General features: G+C 41.6%; 1 protein-coding gene across 1 annotated transcript; it reads right to left on the reverse strand.

The window, feature by feature from the left end:
• Positions 1–537: 537 nt before the first annotated feature.
• Positions 538–11969, reverse strand: ZSCAN9 (zinc finger and SCAN domain containing 9). The gene is given in 7 exon segments (XM_061398690.1): positions 538–1224; positions 5100–5763; positions 7139–7278; positions 8586–8598; positions 9335–9442; positions 9445–9481; positions 9683–11969. Coding segments are annotated over 6 exon segments (1335 nt in total). The 5' UTR covers positions 10103–11969; the 3' UTR covers positions 538–1224; positions 5100–5146.
• Between the last annotated feature and the right edge of the window lie 12827 nt (positions 11970–24796).

Raw genomic sequence — 24796 nt, forward strand, 5'->3', positions numbered from 1 at the left:
AAAAAAATCTTGACTGTTGTTGATGTTTGACAGATCACTGACAGCTTTCACCTCCTATTTTCCCCTTCCTTTCTCCCCACATCTCAGTAAGTTTATAAGAAATATGCTTCCTCAGTTGGCACCTCAAGCTATGCAAGTCCTTACCTTATCTGTGTGTAAGAAGTATTTCCTGGGCCCATCCCCTAACCACAATAAAAACCAGGGCCACTAGCTCTTACCCTCCTTTGCACTGCTCGTGATGGTTTAGTCGCTAAGTCTTGTCTGCCTCTTGTGATACCATGAACTGTTATTTCCTTCTCCAAGAAGCTCCTTTTCTGAGCTTCCCTGGCTGTCTGCAATGCAGGAGACCTGGGCTTAATCCCTGTGTTGGGAAGATCCCCTGGAAGGAAATAGCAACCCACTCCAGTATTCTTGCCTAGAGAATTTCATGGACAGGGAAGCCTGGTGGCTACGTCCTTGGGGTCACAAAGAGTCGAATACAACTGAGTAACTAACACTTTAATATATCTGATAGAAAGCAAAATTTCAAATTCTGCCTTGGAAGTTTCAGTCTCAGCTCTCTTAACCTGTGACATCCTTTGCACTATTCAAGTCAATTCTGGACCAGCTTGGGTGCTGCCCTACTATCCCCCAAAAGTTCCTTGATTAGAATAAAACATTTTTCATTCATTCTTCATAGCATCATCCCTAGTAATTGGAAGGGGGAGTCATACCACCTCTGTACAATAAGCACATTCACAGCTCAAAGAGAGGTAACACAAAGCGAAAGGGTCATGTAGTCCTCCATCTACCCCAGTTACCATGTTGACAGTCTGTTGCATATTTCCCCTACATGATCAAATCTTGACACATCCATAGCATTCTGGACCATTCTGGGTATATTCCTAGGCCCATCTTCATTCCTTCTACTAACAGATGTCCACTGTTTGAACTTTTCTTTCCTTATCCCACATACCTGTTCTGTGTCTGGCCATTACTTCTTTTGGCCCCTGGCATCACAGATTTCATCTTTCTCATGCCCTCCTCAAATTATTCCCTCTTCATATACTTTTCAGATACATACCAACTTCATATTCTTGCATTTCATTTGGAAGATTTTCTCCCTCCTAACAGGTCCCTTCTTTATACTGGATTATTATTTCAGATGGAAAACTCAGCAGTTCCAAAGAAAATATAGGGTTATACAGGACGGTATGTAGAACACTGGGAGCATTCACCAGCATCCTAAGTGTGAAAAAAAAAAAAAAATGGACACAAGATCAGATTAGAACATCAGCAGACAACTCCAGACCTAAGTAACACAACAGAAAGGAAAGATTCAGGAGATTTAAGATGGTAGTTTTTAAAGCATCTATGGATGATGATCCAATGCTCTGATGTCTTATATTAATACTCAGGATACTGACGACTTTTTGTAATGCTAAAGATTGATGGGAGAGCACTAAGGGAATTTTGGGTGACTGAGCTTAAATGAGGAAATCTAAGAATACCAATATGAAGCATGACATTGTAAACAGTGGGATTTGGATTCAAAAGTCAAGGGTTTAACTGAAAAGCCCCGATATAAGATGTTAACATTAGGGGAAGCTGGGTGAAGGGTACATGAGAACTCTACCACTTTTGTGGGGGGAGGGAAGTGACAAACAGCTTGTGGGATATTAGTTCCCCGACCATGGACTGAACTGGGGCCATGGCAGTGAAAGCCCCAGGTCCTAACCACTGGACTGCCAGGGAACTCCCTCTCTGCAACTTTTTTTTATAAGTCTAAAATTATTCCATAAGTTAAAAGTTTACTAAAAATAAAAGTCCAAAGGTTAAGCCTTGGCTCTAAGGTTTGGAACTTCTGAATCTTCAATTCCTCATCTGTAAAACAGGATAATAATACTCATTTTCCTGTGTGGTTGTTGTGAGAAGCAACTGTGGTGAAGTAAATGGAAGCACTCTTTGTGTCCAACTCTTTGTGACCCCCTTTTTTCTTTTTTTTAAAATTTTTTTAAAAATTTTTTTTTCTTTTTTTTTTAATTTTTTTTTCTTTTTTAAAGAAAAAAAAATTTTTTTATTTAAAAAACAAAAGAAAAAAAAAAATGGAAGCACTCTGAGAACAGCGAAGCACCCAGCCAATGCTGGTCAGTGATCCAAGGAAGGATCACGCAGGTGTCAGAGGGAAGCAGCAGGCAGAAACAGTGTTTACTATGTGGGTACCAGTCACGGGGAACACCAAAGACCCCTTTATTATAAAACATCAGCAGCACTCTATGTGATCTTTAGGAATTAAACACAGATATAGGTCTATTCCAAATCCTGAAAGATGACGCACTCAATATGCCAGCAAATTTGGAAAACTCAGCAGTGGCCACAGGACTGGAAAAGATCCGTTTTCATTCCAATCCCAAACAAAGGCAATGCCAAAGAATGCTCAAACTACTGCACAATTGCACTCATCTCACACACTAGTAAAGTAATGCTCAAAATTCTCCAAGCCAGGCTGCAGCAATATGTGAACTGTGAACTTCCTGATGTTCAAGCTGGTTTTAGAAAAGGCAGAGGAACCAGAGATCAAATTGCCAACATCCTCTGGATCATGGAAAAAGCAAGAAAGTTCCAGAAAAACATCTATTTCTGCTTTATTGACTATGCCAAAGCCTTTGACTGTGTGGATCACAATAAACTGTGGAAAATTCTGAAAGAGATGGGAATACCAGACCACCTGACCTGCCTCTTGAGAAATTTGTATGCAGGTCAGGAAGCAACAGTTAGAACTGGACATGGAACAACAGACTGGTTCCAAATAGGAAAAGGAGTACATCAAGGCTGTATATTGTCACCCTGTTTATTTAACTTCTATGCAGAGTACATCATGAGAAACGCTGGACTGGAATCAAGATTGCCGGGAGAAATATCAATAACCTCAGATATGCAGATGACACCACCCTTATGGCAGAAAGTGAAGAGGAACTCAAAAGCCTCTTGATGAAAGTGAAAGTAAGAGAGTGAAAAAGTTGGCTTAAAGCTCAACATTCAGAAAACTAAGATCATGGCATCCGGTCCCATCACTTCATGGGAAATAGATGGGGAAACAGTGGAAACAGTGTCAGACTTTATTTTTTTAGGCTCCAAAATCACTGCAGATGGTGACTGCAGCCATGAAATTAAAAGAGGCTTACTCTTTGGAAGGAAAGTTATGACCAACCTAGATCGCATATTCAAAAGCAGAGATATTACTTTGCCAACAAAGGTCCATCCAGTCAAGGCTATGGTTTTTCCAGTAGTCATGTATGGATGTGAGAGTTGGACTGTGAAGAAGGCTGAGCATCAAAGAATTGATGCTTTTGAACTGTGGTGTTGGAGAAGACTCTTGAGAGTCCCTTGGACTGCAAGAAGATCCAACCAGTCCATTCTGAAGGAGATCAGCCCTGGGTGTTCTTTGGAAGGAATGATGCTAAAGCTGAAACTCCAGTACTTTGGCCACCTCATGCGAAGAGTTGACTCATTGGAAAAGACTCTGATGCTGGGAAGGATTGGGGGCAAGAGGAGAAGGGGACGAGAGAGGATGAGATGGCTGGATGGCATCACTGACTCGATGGACATGAGTCTGAGTGAACTCCGGGAGTTGGTGATGGACAGGGAGGCCTGGAGTGCTGCGATTCATGGGGTCGCAAAGAGTCGGACACGACTGAGGGACTGATCTGATCTGATCTGATAGGTCGTCCTAGTATGTTGGCTGTGGCACTGCCATTTATTAATACATTTTTAGAAAATGTTAGCAGTCATCTCAAAGAGAATAAATAAGAGGGATGGGGCTAGTAAGAAACAGGAAAGGGCAAAGGAACCAAAGGGAAATCAGCAGCTTCAAAACCCCAAACATTCCTTTTATGGATGTCCCCAGATCAAAACACCAATATCCACTGGATCATTGAAAAAACAAGAGAGTTCCAAAAAAAAAAATCTACTTCTGCTTTATTGACTATGCCAAAGCCTTTGAGTGTGTGGATCAAAACAAACTGTGGAAAATTCTTCAAGAGATGGGAATACCAGACCCCCTGATCTGCCTCCTGAGAAATCTGTATGCAGATCAAGAAGCAAGTCAGAACTGGACATGGAACAACAGACTGGTTCCAAATTGGGAACGGAGTAGGTCAAGTCTGTATATTGTCACCCTGCTTATTTAACTTATATGCAGAGTACATTATGCAAAATGCTGGGCTGGATGAAGCACAAGCTGGAATCAAGATTGCCGGGAGAAATATCAATAACCTCAGATATGCAGATGACACCATGCTGATGGCACAAAGTGAAGAAGAACTAAAGAGGCTCTTGATGCAAGTGAAAGAGGACAGTGGAAAAAGTTGGCTTAAAGGTCAACATTCAGAAAACTAAGATCATGGCATCTGGTCCCATCACTTCATGGAAGATAGTTGGGGAAATAATGGAAACAGTGACAGACTTTATATTTTGGGGCTCCAAAATCACTGCAGATGGTGACAGCAGCCCTGAAATTAAAAGACGCTTGCTCCTTGGAAGAAAAGTCATGACCAACATAGACAGAATATTAAAAAGCAGAGACATTACTTTGCTGACAAAGGTCCGTCTAGTCAAAGCTATGGTTTTTCCAGTAGTCATATATGGATGTGAGAGTCAGACTCTAAAGAAAGCTGGGTACTGAAGAATTGATGCTTTTGAACTGTGGTGCTGGAGAAGACTCTTGAGAGTCCCTTGGTCAGCAAGGAGATCCAACCAGTCCATCCTAAAGGAAATCAGTCCTGAATGTTCATTGGAAGGACTGATGCTGAAGCTGAAACTCCAATACTTTGGCCACCTGATGCGAAGAACTGACTCATTTGAAAAGACCCTGCCTCTGGGAAAGACTGAAGGTGGGAGGAGAAGGGGATGACAGAGGATGAGATGGTTGGATGGCATCACCAACTCAATGGACATTGAGTTTGCATAAACTCTGGGAGTTGGTGATGTACAGGGAGGCCTGGCGTGCTGTAGTCCATGGGGTCGCAAAGAGTCAGACACAACTGAGCAACTGAACTGAACTGAGACCAAAACACATTTTGTGGAGACAGGAAGAAAGGTGTTTTCTAGTCTTTACCTACCCCACGTGACTTGGCGAGTGATCTGGAAAACTTGCACACAGCTTGTATTAGGCCAGCTCAGCCACCAGGTGGATCTTTTGATGGCGGATGAGGTTGCAGTGGTGGTTAAAGCTCTTCCCACACTGGTTGCAATGATGAGGGCGCTCCCCAGTGTGGCTTCTCTGATGCTCGATGAGAAATGAGCGCTGACTGTAGCTCTTGTTGCACTGGCTGCACTGATATGGCTTTTCTCCCTTGTGGATTCTCTTATGCTGGATGAGACTGGCACTCTGGCTGAAGGCCTTTCCACACTCCTTACAGTGGTACCGTTTCTGAATATTGTGGATTCCTCTGTGATTTAGAAGACCCGAACTCTGACTGAAGGTTTTCCCACACTCATTACACTCATAGGGTCTTTCTCCAGTGTGAACTCTTTGATGTCGAACCAGACCCGAGCTCTGAGCAAAGCTCTTTCCACATTCCTCGTATCTGTGTGGTCTGGTTCCTACAGGACTTCCCCAGTGCCTCTCTACCCCACCCTTATGTTCACTGACTTCTCCATGTTGGGGCCCCTGCTGTGATTCCTCCCAGGTTTGTCCATAAGACACTTTCCCACATGGTTCCACTCTCTTAGGACAATGTTTCCTTAGCACCAACTCCCTGTCCTCAGTCTGGGTCATTCCACCTGAAACAAACAAAGAAAAAGACCAGGTAAATGTCACTTGTTCCCTGAGCCTAGTGATGAATGGGCTGCTATGTGAACAGAAATGCAAGGTGCTGCTGCTTCTTTTTCTTTTTAATCTATGTATTTATTTGGCTGCAGGGGTCTTAGTTGTGGCACATGAGATCTTTGATCTTCATTGTGGCATGCAGAATCTTTTTTTTTAGCTGTGGCATATGAACTCTTAGGTGCTGCACGTGGGATCTAGTTCCCTGACCAGAGATCAAACCCAGGTCCCTGCATTGGGAGCACAGAATCTTAGCCACTGGACAATCAAGGAAGTCCCAAGTGAGGTACTTCTATTCTGATGTCACAGAGTCAGAAGGAGGTTACAAACTGAGGGGCCAGTGTGGCAACACCTTCTTCCCTACAAACGAGGGAAGTTTGCCCTCTTTGGCAAAATGCAGCTAGGTGTCCCCACATGGATGAGGCCTGAAGAAATTTTTAAAATATTCTTCACAAGAAGAGAATGGTCAGGATCTGAGTGGCTTCTCCGGAGTCTTCCCTGAGAATTCCCTCCACACTGTGATGCAGGGAGCCTCACAGTGACCCTTTCTAAAGAAAGTTATTTTGTGTAGACCTCCGATCATTTGGTCATTTATGGAAAAAGTGCTGAGCTTCTCCTATTCTAGGTGCTGTAGGAAGTACTTTACTCTTTCTAATCTGTAATCATCCTGGGTGCATCCCCAGGACAAAGCCTCAGCTCTAGTGCTTCTCTCTTCCTGGAAACTCTGACCTCAGAGCTCATTCTCTCACTTCCTTGAAGTTTTCACTCAATTCTCACCTTCTCAATTCTTCCACTTAAAACTACACTCTGTGTGCCCCATCCATAGCAGTCAAATTCCCTGTATGCTCTATTTGTGCTTTATTCTGTAACACCACCTTCTAACAAATTATATCATCTTATTTACATGCTTATTATTTGTCTCCCCCTTGCTATATACAATCTTATCTCCATGGGAACAAGATCTTTCTGGTTTATTCCCTGAGAATCTTGGCTGGTGCACAGTGGTGGCTCAATAAATATTTGTTGAATATTTAGAGAAATGATTAAAATCAATGTTACTACTATGGCCTGAACTGACTGACCCAGGAGCTGGTGCTGAGGCAAAGGCTGTTCCACAGAACTGGTTCACGATGGACAATAGTCAACCAACCTAATTAGCCCGCCTCTATTTAGATGAGTTGAAGGTGAGGATGGAGAAGGGCTGCTGTGAATCCTTAGGATGTCTTGGGTTCCCCACATGTGATCACCACTTTGCAACTCAGAAAAACCCAAAACATTAGACTCTTTCTCTGACATCTAACTGCACTGTCCCTCACACTCCTGGATAGGTACCTCTTAGGACTCCTCTGGGATGAGACCAGGGTTCTCCACTTCCTTTTAGCTGGGAGATGACAACAGGTTGGCAAAACAGAAATGTGTCTGCAGAGAAGAAATGGGCCACAAGTGAGACCAGTACTGCCCTTTTGCTCAAACTTTACATTTACATCTGAAATGTACAAGGGGACTGGGTAGAATATAAAAGCCAAGACATTTCCCACTTTTTAATAATTATCATTTATACAGTGTTCCATGAGTTACGAAGCACTTTCATGTATATTATCAAACTAACCACAAAACCTGTTCATGTTAGTATCCCACTTCTTAAAAGAACTAAAGATATGCAAAGGAGTCTGTCTATAGCTAGACAGACTATATTTAGAAAGAAATCTGGAAAACACACAGCAATTTGACAAGAATATTTACTCCTGCTGAGTTGGACTTGAAGGAGAACTTTTACTTTTTACTATGTAAACTTGTGTATTTGGGGGATTCTTTACTATCTGTACGCATTTTAAAAGAAACTCAAATTCAATGATATAAAGTAACTTTAAATGTTGCTTGGCTAAAAAACTGAAGAGCTGGAACTTGGATTTGGTCCTTGTAATCTGAAGTACTTCCTACATTGCTTTTACAAAATGGGCTTTTCCTGAATGTACAACACACGTGTGTACTGACAGTGCTGTAGGGAGCACTCTCTGATCTGTAGAAGCCCTCTGGATACTCTCCTGTAGCCACTGTAGATGCTTAACACATATTAGTTGAATGAATGAATGACCAGATGGATGGATGGATGGATAGATGGATGAAGGACTTACTCAGATGTGCCGTGGAAGAAGGGTTCTCAGCAGGGTTCTAGATGCAGGCTTGGAAGGTAGAAGAAAGGAAAAAATGGCCGAAAAATGAGAAGTCCAAGTTCATGGGGAGAGGAAGAAGAAACTAACAAAGGAACTGACTGGAAAGATGCCCATTAAGGAGGAAGATGAAACCAGAAGGAATTTTAGTAAGATGAGGTCATGGGAGTCAGAGGAAGGTCTGCAGCAGGCACAGAATTACTCATCAAATATAGTTTTAATTTAAATTAAGAGATGTATTCCAAAATCATAACTGTGTGATTGCTAGGGTAAATGAAATAAATAGAAGCTGGAAACAGAACGACAAGAGAAGTTGTAGCTTTGATACACATGGGGTAATGTGAAAATGAAAACAGGAGACCTCTGCTGTGGATGGATTACCAGAAGGATAACAAAAAGTCAGTAAGAGGCTGTGATGTTATATGTGGGCAATTAGATTGGATTTGGAGCCAATTGTGCAGGGAGAGTTAGAATGGGAAGGCAACTGACTCAGCCCCAAGTACCTAGTTCTATACCCACTGGTGCCCAGTGCTGACGCCACTAAGAAGATTACATACCAAAAAAATGGCAAGGTCTATTCCATTGGATTCTCTCATCCGGTCTGCCACCTACTAAGTATATCTCATATCTCTTGACTGCAAATGTAAACCCAAATCGACAAGGGTGGCCCTGGTAATTTCTGATAACAGTTACAATATATTAAGCATAATGTGTGCCACGTGTTTTTCACAAATTGTATTCAATGTTAGCAGCGACCTTTTGAGGTACATATTTGTTATTGACTGAACTGTGTCATGCCTACCCCAAATTCATCTATTGAAGCCTTAACTGTATTTGAAGATAGGGTTTTCAGAGAGGTAATTAAGGTAATTAAAGGTGGGGTCCTAATCCCATAGGACTGATGTCCTTATAATAATAAGAAGAGATACCCGAGTACTTTCTTGCTCTCTCTCTCCTCTTCTCTCCACAGGCATGGGTAGAGAGAAATGCCCATGTGAGGACATAGCAAGAAGGCAGCTCTCTACAGTCCAGGAATAGAAGTCTCACTAGATATCAACTCTGATGGCATCCTGATCTTGAATTTCTAGCCTCCAAAACTATGAGAAAATAAACTTCTGTTGCTTAAGCCAGTCAGTCTGTGATATTCTGTTATGGCAGCCTGAGCAGACTTTTTGCAGATGAAGAAACCTTGATGAACTGGTTAAGTAACCTGCCCAAGTAAAAGCAGCTTCCAGAAACTCTTAGCATTGCTGGTAGAGCATTTTGTCACCCCCTGGTTTCCCAGCTCTGGTTTTTCTGTCCGTCTGTGCTTGACCAGGTGGGATATGTTCAACACCAGATAAATCCTCTCCCTCACCTGTCTCTCCGATAGGGTGGGGCTCCTGAGCAGAGTCAAGTGTGAGTTGGGGCTCCTTAGGCTGGGACTGAAGGGCCAGTGACATATGTGCTTCCAGAGACACTGCCCTTTAGAAAGGACTTCTTGTTCCTGTCTGTAGGCTACCATCTAGAAACAAAGAAACAAGATTTATTTTTTTTAAGATATAAGATTTGAACTCTGAAGAAATTGTCTAAAGAAACACTTTTCAGAAAGACACAGAAAGCAAGGTCTTATTTAATCACCAAAGTCAAGGGGATACAAAGCAGAGGACACAGAGATCCTTGGTGATCGACACATACTCTTTCCCTGGTGAATCTCCCTTCCTACCTCGTGTTGCGGTTCATCGAGCTCTCTCTCCAGATCCTCTAGCAAAATCACTGCTTCTTCCCCACTCTCTGGACACTGTTCCCGCATCCAGCCCTGCAGCTCTTGGGGCAGGATGGACAGGAACTGCTCCAGCACTAGCAGGTCCAGGATCTGTTTCTTCGTGCTCACATGTGGTCTTAACCACTGGTAGCAAAGTTTCCGGAGTCGAGTGAGAGCCTCTCTTGGTCCAGGAGTCTCCTGGTAGCAGAGCTGTCGAAAGTGCCTTCGGGAGATCTCTCTTGCCAGTGGATTACTGCGTTTCAGTCTGGGTTCCTGTTTTTGAGGATGACTTTCTGCCTCCACTTTTTCTGTCAGAAGTTCCTCCCAAACCTTGGGAGCTTGCATATCCAGGCATAAAATCTCCTTGGAGTCTATATTCATCTTGACCTTGAATAGCTTAAAAGGCACCCTCTAGCTGGAGTTATGAGTTAGAAACACCTTTGGAAGTTCCCTCCTTTTAATCAGTAAAAGTCATTGTTTAGGTAGAAAAATGGCAACAGTTAATGATAGAAACTTATAATCAATTGTTATAGACCTAAACCTCTTCACTGAAAGTAGTGACTTGCTGACCAAAGAATGAAATAATGGGATAAATAAGGTCATAATGTACAAAAAGCAGACTTTCAAGTTACCAAGACCTCAGTTTTATTCTGATTCTTCTACCAATTGTCCAATCTTGTGCCAATTTCTTATCTTCTTTCAATCTCAGTTTTTTAATGTGAAAAAGAAATAGCAATAATATCTTACAGAGTTCCTGGAGGAATTAGGGACCAAACAGATCACTCAGAATGGTTAAAAAGTTCAGACTCATTGTAAAAAAGTTAAATTAGAGAGAGAGGAAAAAAAAGAAAACTGTTTCTTGTCTTAGACTAAATGAATGAACTTACTTTTACTGAAATCTTTACATGAGTTTTTAAAATTAATCTTCAAAACAACCACTAAGGACAGTTTCATTTTCACTAAATTTACAGAAAGGAAAGCTTAGGTAGACTGCAAATTCTCTAAGTTTTCCACACTGCTCCGCTGATTCTCAGAGTAACAGCCAACACTGCACAACACCCTACAACATGCTTTCAGATACAAGACCACATTTAATCCTCACAATTACCCTCTGAGGTTTGATTACAACCACTATTTCACTAGATAAGAAATGGGGGCCAAGGGAAGTTAAGGAGGTTGCTTATGGTTAAATTATTTATCAGGACAGTCCTAGGAATCTACAGAAGCCCAAGGGAGAAGTCTGCTCACACCCAGGCAGGGCCTGATTCCCAAGAGGGCTGTCTCCAAAACGTCAGGAAGAGCAGCCCAGCAGCAGAATTTCAGCGTTACTGGCCCTGGGGCAGACATCTGGGGAATCGGAATCCAGGGTTAAGCGGTGGGAGGGGGAGGATAGGGAGCCCTGATAATGTATCTTTAATCCCTAGGCTCCCCAGGGATTTATATGCACTCCAAGGTTTGGGAATCAGTGAACCATGGGAAAGGGAATTGGAAAACGTCACATTCTTCACTGGAAAATCAGTCCATTCAACGCCCCTTTATCTGCTTTTAGAACCAAAGAGTGAGAGTATTACACACCGGCTGTCCAAGAGGAAGGCCACAAATTTGTCCTCAACTTCCTTGTACCCAGATATTTTCCCAGACTTCAGGCATTTCCTGTCCTGAGTCCTAATCCTGCTGCGGTTATTCACAGGGAAGACCCTTCGTCCCGGCAACCCTCTCCCGCGCAAGGTATTCCCAGCCTGGGAGACTGATCGGCTCTAGGTCTCCAGCCTCGACCACCGCCCGCTCCCCTCCAAGCCTCCCCGAGCCGAGGTTCACTTTTCACATCCCTTTTTCAGCCACACCCACTCCACCCAGGTTCTCCGGACCGTCTCTGCAGACCTGGAAAAGGCGAGGGGGTGTCCCGCCCCAGCACTGGGAGGAGCACGCCGGGAACAGCAGCCCGGCGGGGAAGAAGCCAGCCCACCTCGGGGCCCACTGCGCACAGGCACTTCCGGTCGGTCTAGGATTCCGAGTCTCATTTCCTACCTCCTGCGCGTGCCTCACCTGGAAAAGTGAAAGTGAAGTCGCTCAGTCGTGTCCGACTCTTTGCGACCCCATGGACTGTAGTCTACCAGGCTCCTCCGTCCATGGGGTTTTCCAGGCAAGAATACTGGAGTGGGTTGCTATTTCCTTCTCCCCCAGTTTCCTGAGCATCCATGTGGTATCAATGGTGAATCACATAATCAGAATTCCATACGTGTGTGGACCCCAGTTAGGTTTTAAACTGAAAACAGAGAGGAAGCACAGACCATAATTATTGAACATGATTTTTAAAAAAACCAACAACATTAAAAAAAGTAATACACGAATTACGGTTTTTAAAAAACCTAAGACAATGCCAAAATTAATAAAGGGTGGAAATCCCCCCTGTCCCTCTTTAGCCTCACTTCCTTGAGGTAAACAGTCAACTGCCGTTAGCTTGGAATTTTCATATATAGTTCTGATTTCTCACATACATTAGGAGATAGATGGATATATAGGCATTAAGCTATTTTACAATTAGCTTCCCCCACCCCCATCACTTACTTTAACGTTTTCGTGTCATGTATCTCAGACATCTTTATGGGTCATGTTGGTCTAGCTCATTTAGTGGCTGTGTAATAGTACATCAAGCACCTGCCTCCCAATTTATTTGCCCAGACCCCTACATATTGATAGAGGTCTTCTTTCCTTCCTCCAGCTGCACCCTCCCCCTACCCCCAACAGTTGTCTGGATTTCCAGTAGTGTTGGGTTGCCAAAAAGTATTGGGTTCCGAAAAATTTTTTTGGCCAATGCAACAAATACAAAATCAATCCAGAATCAGTTACATTAGGTTTACTGGTACAAAGGAGTACAATTAGAAGTAGTTAGTCATTCTTCAATTTTATTTTGCCAACAGAACAGCGACATTTCATAGATTAAACTATGTTTTGTTTTAACAGGACCTCATTATTTATTTTATCACAGCAGTAAGAAACCATCTTGCATGCATGCTAATGGAGGTTCCATGATGGGTTTTAACTCCAAAACTGCAGCTATATAAATTTTTTTAGTTGTTTTCCTCAATGTTGCCACCTGAAGGCATTAAATAAACTCAGGCTTCATCCTTTACTTTGACTTCTTCCAAATATCCAATAACTGTGTAATCATTGGAGAAGGCAATGGCACCCCACTCCAGTACTATTGCCTGGAAAATCCCATGGATGGAGGAGCCTGGTAGGCTGCAGTCCATGGGGTCGCTAAGAGTCAGACACGACTGAGCGACTTCATTTTCACTTTCATGCATTGGAGAAGGAAATGGCAACCCACTCCAGTGTTCTTGCCTGGAGAATCCCAGGGACGACGGGCTGCCGTCTATGGGGGCGCACAGAGTTGGACACGACTGAAGTGACTTAGCAGCAGCAGTGTAATCATTAAGAGCACCAGCATGAAGAAAATTTGCCCCAAATTCTGATCACTTTCTCCAATATACCTCACATGCAAAGCCCTCAGTACAACTTTCCTAAAAACTATATAATGAGAATAAATGCTCACCTTCTCTTGGGCTTTAAATATATTATTCTCTTCCATTTTTTATGCCCATCTGCAACAAGTAAGCACAGTTACCATATGCTTAAATATCTCATTGACAGTTGATTATGCTCTATAACTGGTTTGTGTGATTTTTAAGTAGATACATTATGGGACTCAGGCCAATTCGACTTAGGGTCAAGTGAACAGCACGCTGGACTTCCTTATAGTTAAACAGCTAGGAGAATGTCTCTCTCCTGCTTTTCTGTCTGGAGGAAGATTGGCCTGCAGCAGTACCTTGATGAGTATCCTAGGACAGAAGGGATTATTTTTAACTTAGAATTGGGAATCTCTACTGAAAATATTTAAAATGCCACTCAACTTAAGGACAAGAAGAAATGCTGATTACTCAGCTAGCAAAAACATTGAGGGTCATCTGAACCTGGAAACAGGCATATTGGGATACTGACTCTACTGTGTGTTTTATCATAAGTTCAAAAAGAAGAAGAATGAGAAGGAAGAGAAAATATTTGGAGGATTGGTAGCAAAGAAAAGTAAGGAACTAGCTGGCAGGTGAATAGACTCAAGTGTAAAAATATTTGTGTCCCATATGAATCTTCACTAACCCACCATGTGAGAGGTTTCAGTAAGAAGTGGGGAAGCTGATCTCCCCATGGATGTCAGCAACTGCTTATTTAGCTACTTCAGGTTTTGGTCAAGGAACTTTTGAACATGGTGACCTTGACTACCATGATGGAAGATGTGCATAGACTAAAAAGAAAGAAGCTTTATTTCACTAAAGCTAATCCAGACATCACCACTGTTGAGCTGCAACCACAGTATGGTATAATATCCCAGTAGGAACAGCCAGTCACCTAGGGTCAAATTGATTACATTGGACTCTCTATGAATCTGCCAGCCAATGCAAGAGGCACTGGAGGGGCAGGTTCAATCCCTGGGTGGGAAAGATCTCCTGGAGAAAGAAATAGCAACCCACTCCAGTATGCTTGCTGGGAAAATCCCAGGGACAGAGGAGCCTGGTGGGCTACAGTCCATGGGGTCTTAAAAAGTCGGACACGACTGAGTACCTGAGCACATACTCTGTGACAGAGAAAACAAAATTTTACTTCAAAGCAGTAGACATTTGTGTCAGGTGTCTATTGGCTTTCTGTGCCATGTTTCTGTCAGTACTGACCTGATGAAAGCCCTATTCATGCCAGCCCCAAATTAGTTGGGTATTAACATGAAACGATTTTCCCCCAATCTCTATTTTTAATTGGGTATTTGTGAATCCTTTCTTGTCCTTTACTGATAGTTTGACAGATCCCATAGCTTTCTGGCTAATTTTCTCTATTAAAGGTCTCATCCAAATTTGTTTCTAATTTAAAATTGCATTATCTATTGAAATATTTATAGAGCCATGGTTTCAAAGAACAAAAAGTACAGAAGAGACTACATTGAAACATTTCCCTTTGATTTTTCTCTTCTGTTGAGCTTGACAATGGTATCGTTGTTCCACAGGAGAATGTTCTTGTTTATTAAAGATGAGAACTGAAGAACAAGGGTGGTATGTCATGATGTCTATAATTTACCATAAAGTACTTCGGCAGAGAGTGTGTGAGAGAGAGCACAAATATGGCAAAAAGAACACTTATAAATGTAGGTGAGTATACGGATGTGACTGGTGATAGAAGCAAGGGCCGATGCTGTAAAGAGCAATATTGCATAGGAACCTGGAATGTCAGGTCCATGAATCAAGGCAAATTGGAAGTGGTCAAACAAGAGATGGCAAGAGTGAATGTTGACATTCTAGGAATCAGCGAACTGAAATGGACTGGAATGGGTGAATTTAACTCAGATGACCATTATATCTACTACTGCGGGCAGGAATCCCTCAGAAGAAATGGAGTGGCCATCATGGTCAACAAAAGAGTTCGAAATGCAGTACTTGGATGCAATCTCAAAAACGACAGAATGATCTCTGTTCGTTTCCAAGGCAAATCATTCAATATCACAGTAATCCAAGTCTATGCCCCAACCAGTAATGCTGAAGAAACTGAAGTTGAATGGTTCTATGAAGACCTACAAGACCTTTTAGAACTAACACCCAAAAAAGATGTCCTTTTCATTATAGGGGACTGGAATGCAAAAGTAGGAAGTCAAGAAACACCTGGAGTAACAGGCAAATTTGGCCATGGAATACAGAATGAAGCAGGGCAAAGACTAATAGAGTTTTGCCAAGAAAATGCACTGGTCAGAACAAACACCCTCTTCCAACAACACAAGAGAAGACTCTATACATGGACATCACCAGATGGTTAATACCGAAATCAGATTGATTATATTCTTTGCAGCCAAAGATGCAGAAGCTCTATACAGTCAGCAAAAACAAAACCAGGAGCTGACTGTGGCTCAGACCATGAACCCCTTATTGCCAAATTCAGACTTAAATTGAAGAAAGTAGGGAAAACCACTAGACCATTCAGGTATGACCTAAATCAAATCCCTTATGATTATACAGTGGAAGTGAGAAATAGATTTAAGGGCCTAGATCTGATAGATAGAGTGCCTGATGAACTATGGAATGAGGTTCGTGACATTGTACAGGAGACAGGGATCAAGACCATTCCCATAGAAAAGAAATGCAAAAAAGCAAAATGGCTGTCTGGGGAGGCCTTACAAATAGCTGTGAAAAGAAGAGAAGCGAAAAGCAAAGGAGAAAAGGAAAGATATAAACATCTGAATGCTGAGCTCCAAAGAATAGCAAGGAGAGATAAAAAAGCCTTCTTCAGCGATCAATGCAAAGAAATAGAGGAAAACAACAGAATGGGAAAGACTAGGGATCTCTTCAAGAAAATCAGAGATACCAAAGGAACATTTCATGCAAAGATGAGCTTGATAAAGGACAGAAATGGTATGGACTTAACAGAAGCAGAAGATATTAAGAAGAGATGGCAAGAATACACAGAAGAACTGTACAAAAAAGATCTTCATGACCCAGATAATCACAATGGTGTGATCACTGACCTAGAGCCAGACATCCTGGAATGTGAAGTCAAGTGGGCCTTAGAAAGCATCACTACGAATAAAGCTAGTGGAGGCGATGGAATTCCAGTTGAGCTATTCCAAATCCTGAAAGATGATGCTGTGAAAGTGCTGCACTCAATATGCCAGCAAATTTGGAAAACTCAGCAGTGGCCACAGGACTGGAAAAGATCCGTTTTCATGCCAATCCTAAAGAAAGGCAATGCCAAAGAATGCTCAGACTACCGCACAATTGCACTCATCTCAAACGCTAGTAAAGTTATGCTCAAAATTCTCCAAGCCAGGCTTCAGCAATATGTGAACCATGAACTTCCTGATGTTCAACCTGGTTTTAGAAAAGGCAGAGGAACCAGAGATCAAATTGCCAACATCCGCTGGATCATGGAAAAAGCAAGAGAGTTCCAGAAAAACATCTATTTCTGCTTTATTGACTGTGTCAAAGCCTTTGACTGTGTGGATCACAATAAACTGGAAAATTCTGAAAGAGATGGGAATACCAGACCACCTGACCTGCCTCTTGAGAAATTTGTATGCAGGTCAGGAAGCAACAGTTAGAACTGGACATGGAACAACAGACTGGTTCCAAATAGGAAAAGGAGTACATCAAGGCTGTATATTGTCACCCTGTTTATCTAACTTATATGCAGAGTACATCATGAGAAACGCTGGACTAGAAGAAGCACAAGCTGGAATCAAGATTGCCGGGAGAAATATCAATAACCTCAGATATGCAGATGACACCACCCTTATGACAGAAGGTGAAGAGGAACTCAAAAGCCTCTTGATGAAAGTGAAAGTAAGAGAGTGAAAAAGTTGGCTTAAAGCTCAACATTCAGAAAACGAAGATCATGGCATCAGGTCCCATCACTTCATGGGAAATAGATGGGGAAACAGTGGAAACAGCGTCAGACTTTATTTTTCTGGACTCCAAAATCACTGCAGATGGTGACTGCAGCCATGAAATTAAAAGGCGCTTACTCCTTGGAAGGAAAGTTATGACCAACCTAGATAGCATATTCAAAAGCGGAGATATTACTTTGCCAACAAAGGTTCGTCTAGTCAAGGCTATGGTTTTTCTGTGGTCATATATGGATGTGAGAGTTGGACTGTGAAGAAGGCTGAGCGCCGAAGAATTGATGCTTTTGAACTGTGGTGTTGGAAAAGACTCTTGAGAGTCCCTTGGACTGCAAGGAAATCCAACCAGTCCATTCTGAAGGAGATCAGCCCTGGGATTTCTTTGGAAGGAATGATGCTGAAGCTGAAACTCCAGTACTTTGGCCACCTCATGCAAAGAGTTGACTCATTGGAAAAGACTCTGATGCTGGGAGGGATTGGGGGCAGGAGGAGAAGGGGACAACAGAGGATGAGATGGCTGGATGGCATCACTGACTCGATAGACATGAGTCTGAGTGAACTCCAGGAGTTGGTGATGGACAGGGAGGCCTGGCATGCTGGGATTCATGGGGTCGCAAAGAGTCGGACACGACTGAGCGACTGATCTTATCTGATCTGATCTGATACGGTGTTCATTATATAATCACACATAGACCTTTGGGAGTAACTATGTTTCAAAATTCAGATTTTTTAAGACTATTAAAAAAATCCCAGTTCATTTCACCTTGAGATTTGCCTCAGATGAGTTTTACTGCCAAATTTATGGGGGGAAAAGAGTTCAGAATTGTAGGGATTTTAGAACTGTGGACGGAGAAGATCACTCCAGTGATCTTGCCTGGAAAATCCCAGGGGTGGGGGAGCCTGGTGGGCTGCCATCTATGGGGTTGCACAGAGTCAGACTAGACTGAAGTGACTTAGCAGCAGCAGCAGTAGAACTGTGGATAAGAGATCCTGGATATGTACTAAAGTCTCTCTCTCATCTATTTAAACATTTTCAAATTTAAGAAATTTTTAATAAAAAATTTCATCTTACTCCTACCTCTAGTCACTTAATTTCACTCCCTTGAAACAGCCAAAGCTCTTGATTTCTTTTGTAGGTTTTCAGGGATATTTTATACATGTAGAAGCAATTATTTATTTATAATTTAACTCCATTATTTTATACAGATAGTAGGACATTATGCACACAGCTCCTCTGTTTGCTTGTTTAATTTTGGAGTTTTTCCCATAGCCATAGGCATAGATCTCTTTGTTTTTGACAGCTGAATAATATTCTATTATATAGATTCATTTAGCCAGTCCTCTATTGATGAGCAATTAGATTATTTCCAAATATTTTCTATTTATAAATACTATACTAAATGTTTATATATATATATATATATATATATATATATATATATATACATCATCTTACACATATATGAGTATATCTGTAGGATAAATTCCTAAAAGTAGAATTTCTGAGTCAAAGAATTTTCATTTATTATAGACTACTAAATTGCTTTCAAAAGTAGTTATGAAAATTTCCAGCTCTCCAACACTATCTGAAAGAAATATCACCCCCAATCTTCATCAAACTTTTTGATTTTTGCCAATATACTAATCCCTTATGTTTTCTGTGATGCCAAGAAAGGCCTCCATTGTGCCAAGACTATAAAAGAAAATTCTCATGTGGTTTTTTCTAGGACTTTTACAGCTTTATTTTTTTCCTATTTAAATTCTTAACCACCTAGAAATAACTCAGTTGTAAAATATGAGATGTGGATTGCACTCTGTTTTTTTTTTTTCAGATGTTTGTCTACTCAGACATCAGTTTTCATCCCAATCCCAAAGAAGGGCAATGGCAAAGAACGTTCAAACTACTGCACAATTGCACTCATTTCACATGCTAGCAAAGTAATGCTCAAAATTCTCCAAACCAGGCTTCAGCAATACATGAACCGTGAACTTCCTGATATTCAAGCTGGATTTAGAAAAGGCAGAGGGACCAGAGATCAAATTGCCAACATCCCCTGGATTATCGAAAAAGCAAGAGAATTCCAGAAAAACATCTACTTCTGCTTTATTGATTATGCCAAAGCCTTTGACTTTGTAGATCAAAACAAACTGTGGCAAATTCTTAAAGAGATGGGAATACCAGACTACCTTACCTGCTTCCTGAGAAATCTGTATGGAGGTCAAGAAGCAACAGTTGGAACTGGACATGGAACAACACTCTGGTTCCAAATTTGGAAAGGAGTACATCAAGACTGTATACTGTCACCCCGCTCATTTAACGTTGATGCAGAGTATATCATGCAAAATGCTGGGCTGGATGAACTACAAGCTGGAATCAAGATTGCTGGGAGAAATATCAATAACCTCAGAAATGCAAATGATACCACTCTTATGGCAGAAAGTGAAGAGGAACTAAAGAGCCTCTTGAAAGTGAAAGAGGAGAGTGTAAAAGCTGACATAAAACTCAACATTCAGAAAATGAAGATCATGGCATCCGGTCCCATCACTTCATGGCCAATAGATGGGGAAACAATGGAAATAGTGAGAGATTTTATTTTGGGGGGCTCCAAAATCACTGCAGATGGTGACTGCAGCCCTGAAATTAAAAGATACTTGCTCCTTGGAAGAAAAGCTGTGACCAACCTAGACAACATATTAAAAAATAGAGACATTATTTTGCTGACAAAGGTCCATCTAGTCAAAGCTAAGGTTTTTCCAGTAGTCATGTATGGATATGAGAGTTGGACTATAAAGAAAGCTGAGCACTGAAGAATTGATGCTTTTGAACTGTGGTGTTGGAGATGATTCTTGAGAGTCCCTTGGACTGCAAGGAGATCCAACCAGTCCATCTTAAAGGAAATCAGTCCAAATATTCATTGGAAGGACTGTGGCTGAGGCTGAAACTCCAATATTTTGGCCACCTGATGTGAAGAACTGACTCACTGGAAAAGACCCTGGTGCTGGGAAAGATTGAAGGCAGGAGGAGAAGGGGATGACAGAGGACGAGATGGTTGGATGGCATCGTGGAGTTGATAGACATGAGTTTGAGCAAGCTCCAGAGTTGGTGATGGACAGGGAAGCCTGGCATGCTGCAGTCCATGGGGTCACACAGTCGGACACAACTAAGGGACTGAACTGAACTGATCTACCCAGATGTCCCAGTACCACTTATTGAGTGATCTGTCTTTTCTCCACTGACTTGAAATACCATTTTTATCAAATTCTTAAATATTTGTGCTTACTTCTGAATTTCCTATCCTGTTCATACTATAATGTTTTTTTCATTGAAGTTTGTTTTAAAACCCCAAAGGCTTGTTCTTTCTTGTTATTCTTCCTGAATTTTCCTGGCTACTAATGCTTGTTTACTTTTCACACAAACTTTTGAAGGTATTTATCCAGTTTGAAAACAAAATTCTATGTTAATATTTATTGGCATTGTATTAACACCTAGACTAATGATAGATGAAAGCTGACATTTTGTTTTGGGATCCCGGATGAACCCCCAAGATGATAGCTTACGTGAATGGTGCTGCTGGATTTGTGACTTTGGAAGAGGATTTAACTCTGGCACCAAAGACGGTCTCTGTCACTCAGAGCTTTGGGTAGATTTTATTAAAGCAACAGGGATAAAGAAAGCTTCCAACAAAAGGGGGCAGGAGAGTACACCGACCCCCCCCCCCCAGTTTTTGCAAGGCATTTTATACTCATTAGCAAGCTGTTGATCATAGACAAACACCTCAAGGCTGACAGAGTTGCACCAGGTGCAGCTCTCTCCCACAACATACATATTTGCACAAAGGGAGTCCTCTGTGGGTGAGATACATTGTATAAGTCTTGAAGGAAAACAGACTTTTAAACAAGATACATAGTTTCATTAATATAACTTAAGAAAAACTTTTCCAGAGTAAGATGTACTATTTTGTTGGGCCATTAGCAGCTCAAGGTTGGAAAAAAGTTACTTTCAGGCAGAACCCATCCTCCTTATAGCAACACAGAACTAAAGGCCCCTGCTAAGTAGTTGAAGTGGGAGCAAAGGAATGCAGGGAAAAAAAGTTTGGCGGCTTGCCAGTTTGTCTCCTCCTGGGGCTTGGGGACCACAGGCCTCCCTAGGCAGACTTGCCTAGCCGTTAACCCTTTCACTAACATGTAGAGAAAATTGATATGACTTTCTCTCCATATCTGGCTTCAGTAAACAAGATTTTAAGTTTTCTTATTATTGACCTGGTATTTTCCTCTTAAATTTATTTCTCAACAAAACAAAACGACAACCTACTGAATGAGAGAAAACATTGGCATATGATGTGATTGATAACTGGTCAGTGCCCAAATATATAAGTAGCTCATTTAACGCAAAGCAAACTAAAGAAACCAAAAAACCCAACCTGATTAAATGATGAGCAGGAGACCAGAAGAGACATTTTTCCAAAGAAGACATACAGATGGTCAACAGGCACCTGAAAAGATGCTCAACCTTGCTAATCATCAAGGAATTGTTAATTAAGACCACAATGAGATATTTCACACCTGTCAGAATGGTTATCCTCAAAAAGTGTACAAATAACAAATGGAGAAAATATGGAGGAAAGGAACCCTTTTCACAGTTGGTGGGAATGTAAATTGGTGAACCCACTATGAAAAACAATATGGAGGTGCCTCAAAAACTAAAAATAGAACTACCATGGTGGTGGTGGTTTAGTCACCAAGTCATGTCTGACTCTTGAGACCCCATGGATTGTAGCCTACCAGGCTTCTCTGTCCATGGGATTCTCCAGGCAAGAATATTGGAGTGGGTTGCCATTTCCTTCTACAAGAACTACCATATGATCCAGCAATTCCATTCCTAGATATATACCCAAACAAAATAAAAACACTAATTCAAAAATATACATGCACACAAATGTTCATAGCAGCATTATTTATAATAGTCAAGATGTGGAAGCAGCCTAAGTATCAATTAACAGGTAAATGAATAAAGAAGATGTGGTATATATACACAATGGAATATTATTTAGCCATAAAAAGAATGAAATTCTGCTATTTCAAAAATGTGGATGGACCTAGATGCTACTATGCTTAGTGAAATGTTAGACAGAGAAAGATAAATACTTTATATTATCACTTATATATGGAAACTTAAAAAGAAACCAAATGAATAAATATAACAAAATAGAAAAAAAATTATTTCTGTTTTATCTCTTTTGTTGCTATTGAAAGCAGAGATGTTTTCTTTTATTCTGTGTGTGTGAAGGCAATTGATTTCTCTTGTTTATTTTTATAAGTATATTTAGCTTTATAAACAAATCCTTGGATACCTTTATATAATTTTAACTCTTTTCTAACTTATTTCTCATTAAATGCATTGTGTAGTTCCTGCAGAGCAATATAAAATAATAGTAATCAGAATGGACATTTTTCTAACATGTTGCTAACTTCAAAGAGAAGCCATAAGATGTTTCCTCTGAAAGCAGGATGGTGTTGATGTAAGTTAGATATGTTTATCACAGTTAAGTAAGGAAATATCTATTCTTTTATTTAAATGTTTATCAAAATGGATGTTAACAAAATAAAATGCCTTTTCCATATCTACTAAATGTAGATGTTTCTAGTGAGATATGCTAATATGGTGAATTGTGTTTAAAAGTTTTAAAATTTTAAACAATTTTAATGCTCATCTCCATCTTGCCATAGAAAAAATTTTACTCCTCTAATGTGCTGCTGGATTCTGTTTACTCTGATTTTATTTAGGATTCAGCATAAATAAAAATATGTGGTTTTCTTTTTTAATTAATTGATTTTTGGTTGCATGGGTCTTGTCTCTACTCAATAGTTGTGGTCCACGGGGCCTTTGCTCTTTGGCATGTGGAATCTTCCCAAGACTGTGTCCCCACATTGGCAGGCGGATTCTTATCCACTGCACCACCAGGGGAGAACTAGGTGGGTGTTCTTATTGGTAATCAGTTTTAGTTTAAAGATCATTATTTGTTCCCCATCCCCATCCAAGATCGAATATTCTCTTCTTTTATATTCTAACAGTTTTAAATGCATTAGAATTATCTGTTCTGTAATAGTTTATTAAAATTCATCTGTGAAACTTATGTCTGATATTTTTTCAGGGTAGTTTGTTGACAGCTTTATGTCTTCAATTGTAACTGGTCTGTTCGGATTTTTTATTTCTTCTAGGGTCATTTCCGTATGTTATATTTTCCAGAAATACACATATCCAGGTTCTTAAAATTACTCTGCATAGCGTTGATTAGGGTAGTATCTTTTAGTTTTACCTGAACTTGAAATTATGAACATTCTTTCCACACTGGACTGTGCCCTGCGACCAAGAGAGTTGCAGAAACTCTCCCCAAAGAGAAAGCGAACCTCTGGACTGAATGAAACTGGAGTGGACGGGGCAACGCATCTCCTCTAGACTCACACCGTTTCAATGCCCGCGCCGTTCCATCCAGGTTATTTGAAGATCCGCGGGAGCTGGAGATGCAAGAGAATGAAGAACCCAAAGAACTGGAGCAAATAAGGGGGACTGAGAGAGCAGACGGCGCAGGTCAGGGGATTCCTCCAAGGCAGTGGGAGAGCAGGAGCCGCAGCCAAGGCTGCCAGTCCTTTTCACTTAAACATCACAAACACCACCTGATAACTGTCCTACTGTGTAACAGCGTTCTGGTCTTTGAATCTGACGATGGGAGTTCATATCCTCCGTATCATATCTCGAAGCGACCTTTGGGTCCAGTTTAGCTTTGGCTCTCGGGTAAGTGACTAGGACGAGCTCGTTTCTTCGCCCCTCCCCCGCCAGCCCACCCCGCTTTTTATTTTTTTCCCCCTTTTTGAGTAACACCCCGTTCCGACATAACAATACGCTTAGTTTCAACGAGAGAGTTATATTTCAAAGCGAAGGAGTTCTCAAGTCATCATTTAATGCCTCTTTCTGTGATTCCCAAGTGGCCCGAGCCCTGGAGAAGTCAGAAACGAGCATTTTCTCTTGGAAGTTTACAAATTCCTGGGGAGCCGGTGAAAAGGAAGGGTGAGTGAGATTTCCTGAGATGAAGACGCTCTCTGGCCTCAGAATCGTCAAGAACCCTCCTCGCCGCCCGCCGTGCCCTGAAGGCTGCTCACAGATGTGCAACCACTATCTAGGTTTTCCACACCTGTATACAAAAAAATTGCTCATTATCTGAAAGTCACATATAGCTGGGCGTTGTATTTCATCTGGCACCCTATCGCCTACCTCCAGCGGGGGGCGCTTTCTTCTCCGCGGGGCATGTGCGGGAAGCGACCTCCCTGTTCGCTGGGATAATTCTCGAGAGGCGGCCTTCGGTTCTGCTTTCCTTACCGACCCCCACCCCAACCCTAGCCTGGAAAGACCTCAAAGCAGCAGCAGGCAGAGAAGGCGGGAGCGCAAGTTCGTCCCCCTCTGCAGGCCGTTCTCCCGCGCCTCCTCTCTTAGGTGCTTTGGACTGGGGTTAAAAGGAGGAAATCTCGGCCTGCTTCCTCTCCGAAGTCTCCTGAAAGTCCACAGTCAAAGCAACCTCCCCTGAAAGAGTAAAAGCCTGTCTAGATGGAAAGGAAGAAAACCTACTCCGATTGAAAAAGAACAACGA

The sequence above is a fragment of the Bos javanicus genome, chromosome 23 (genome assembly GCF_032452875.1).
Source record: "Bos javanicus breed banteng chromosome 23, ARS-OSU_banteng_1.0, whole genome shotgun sequence".
Taxonomy (NCBI): domain Eukaryota; kingdom Metazoa; phylum Chordata; class Mammalia; order Artiodactyla; family Bovidae; genus Bos; species Bos javanicus.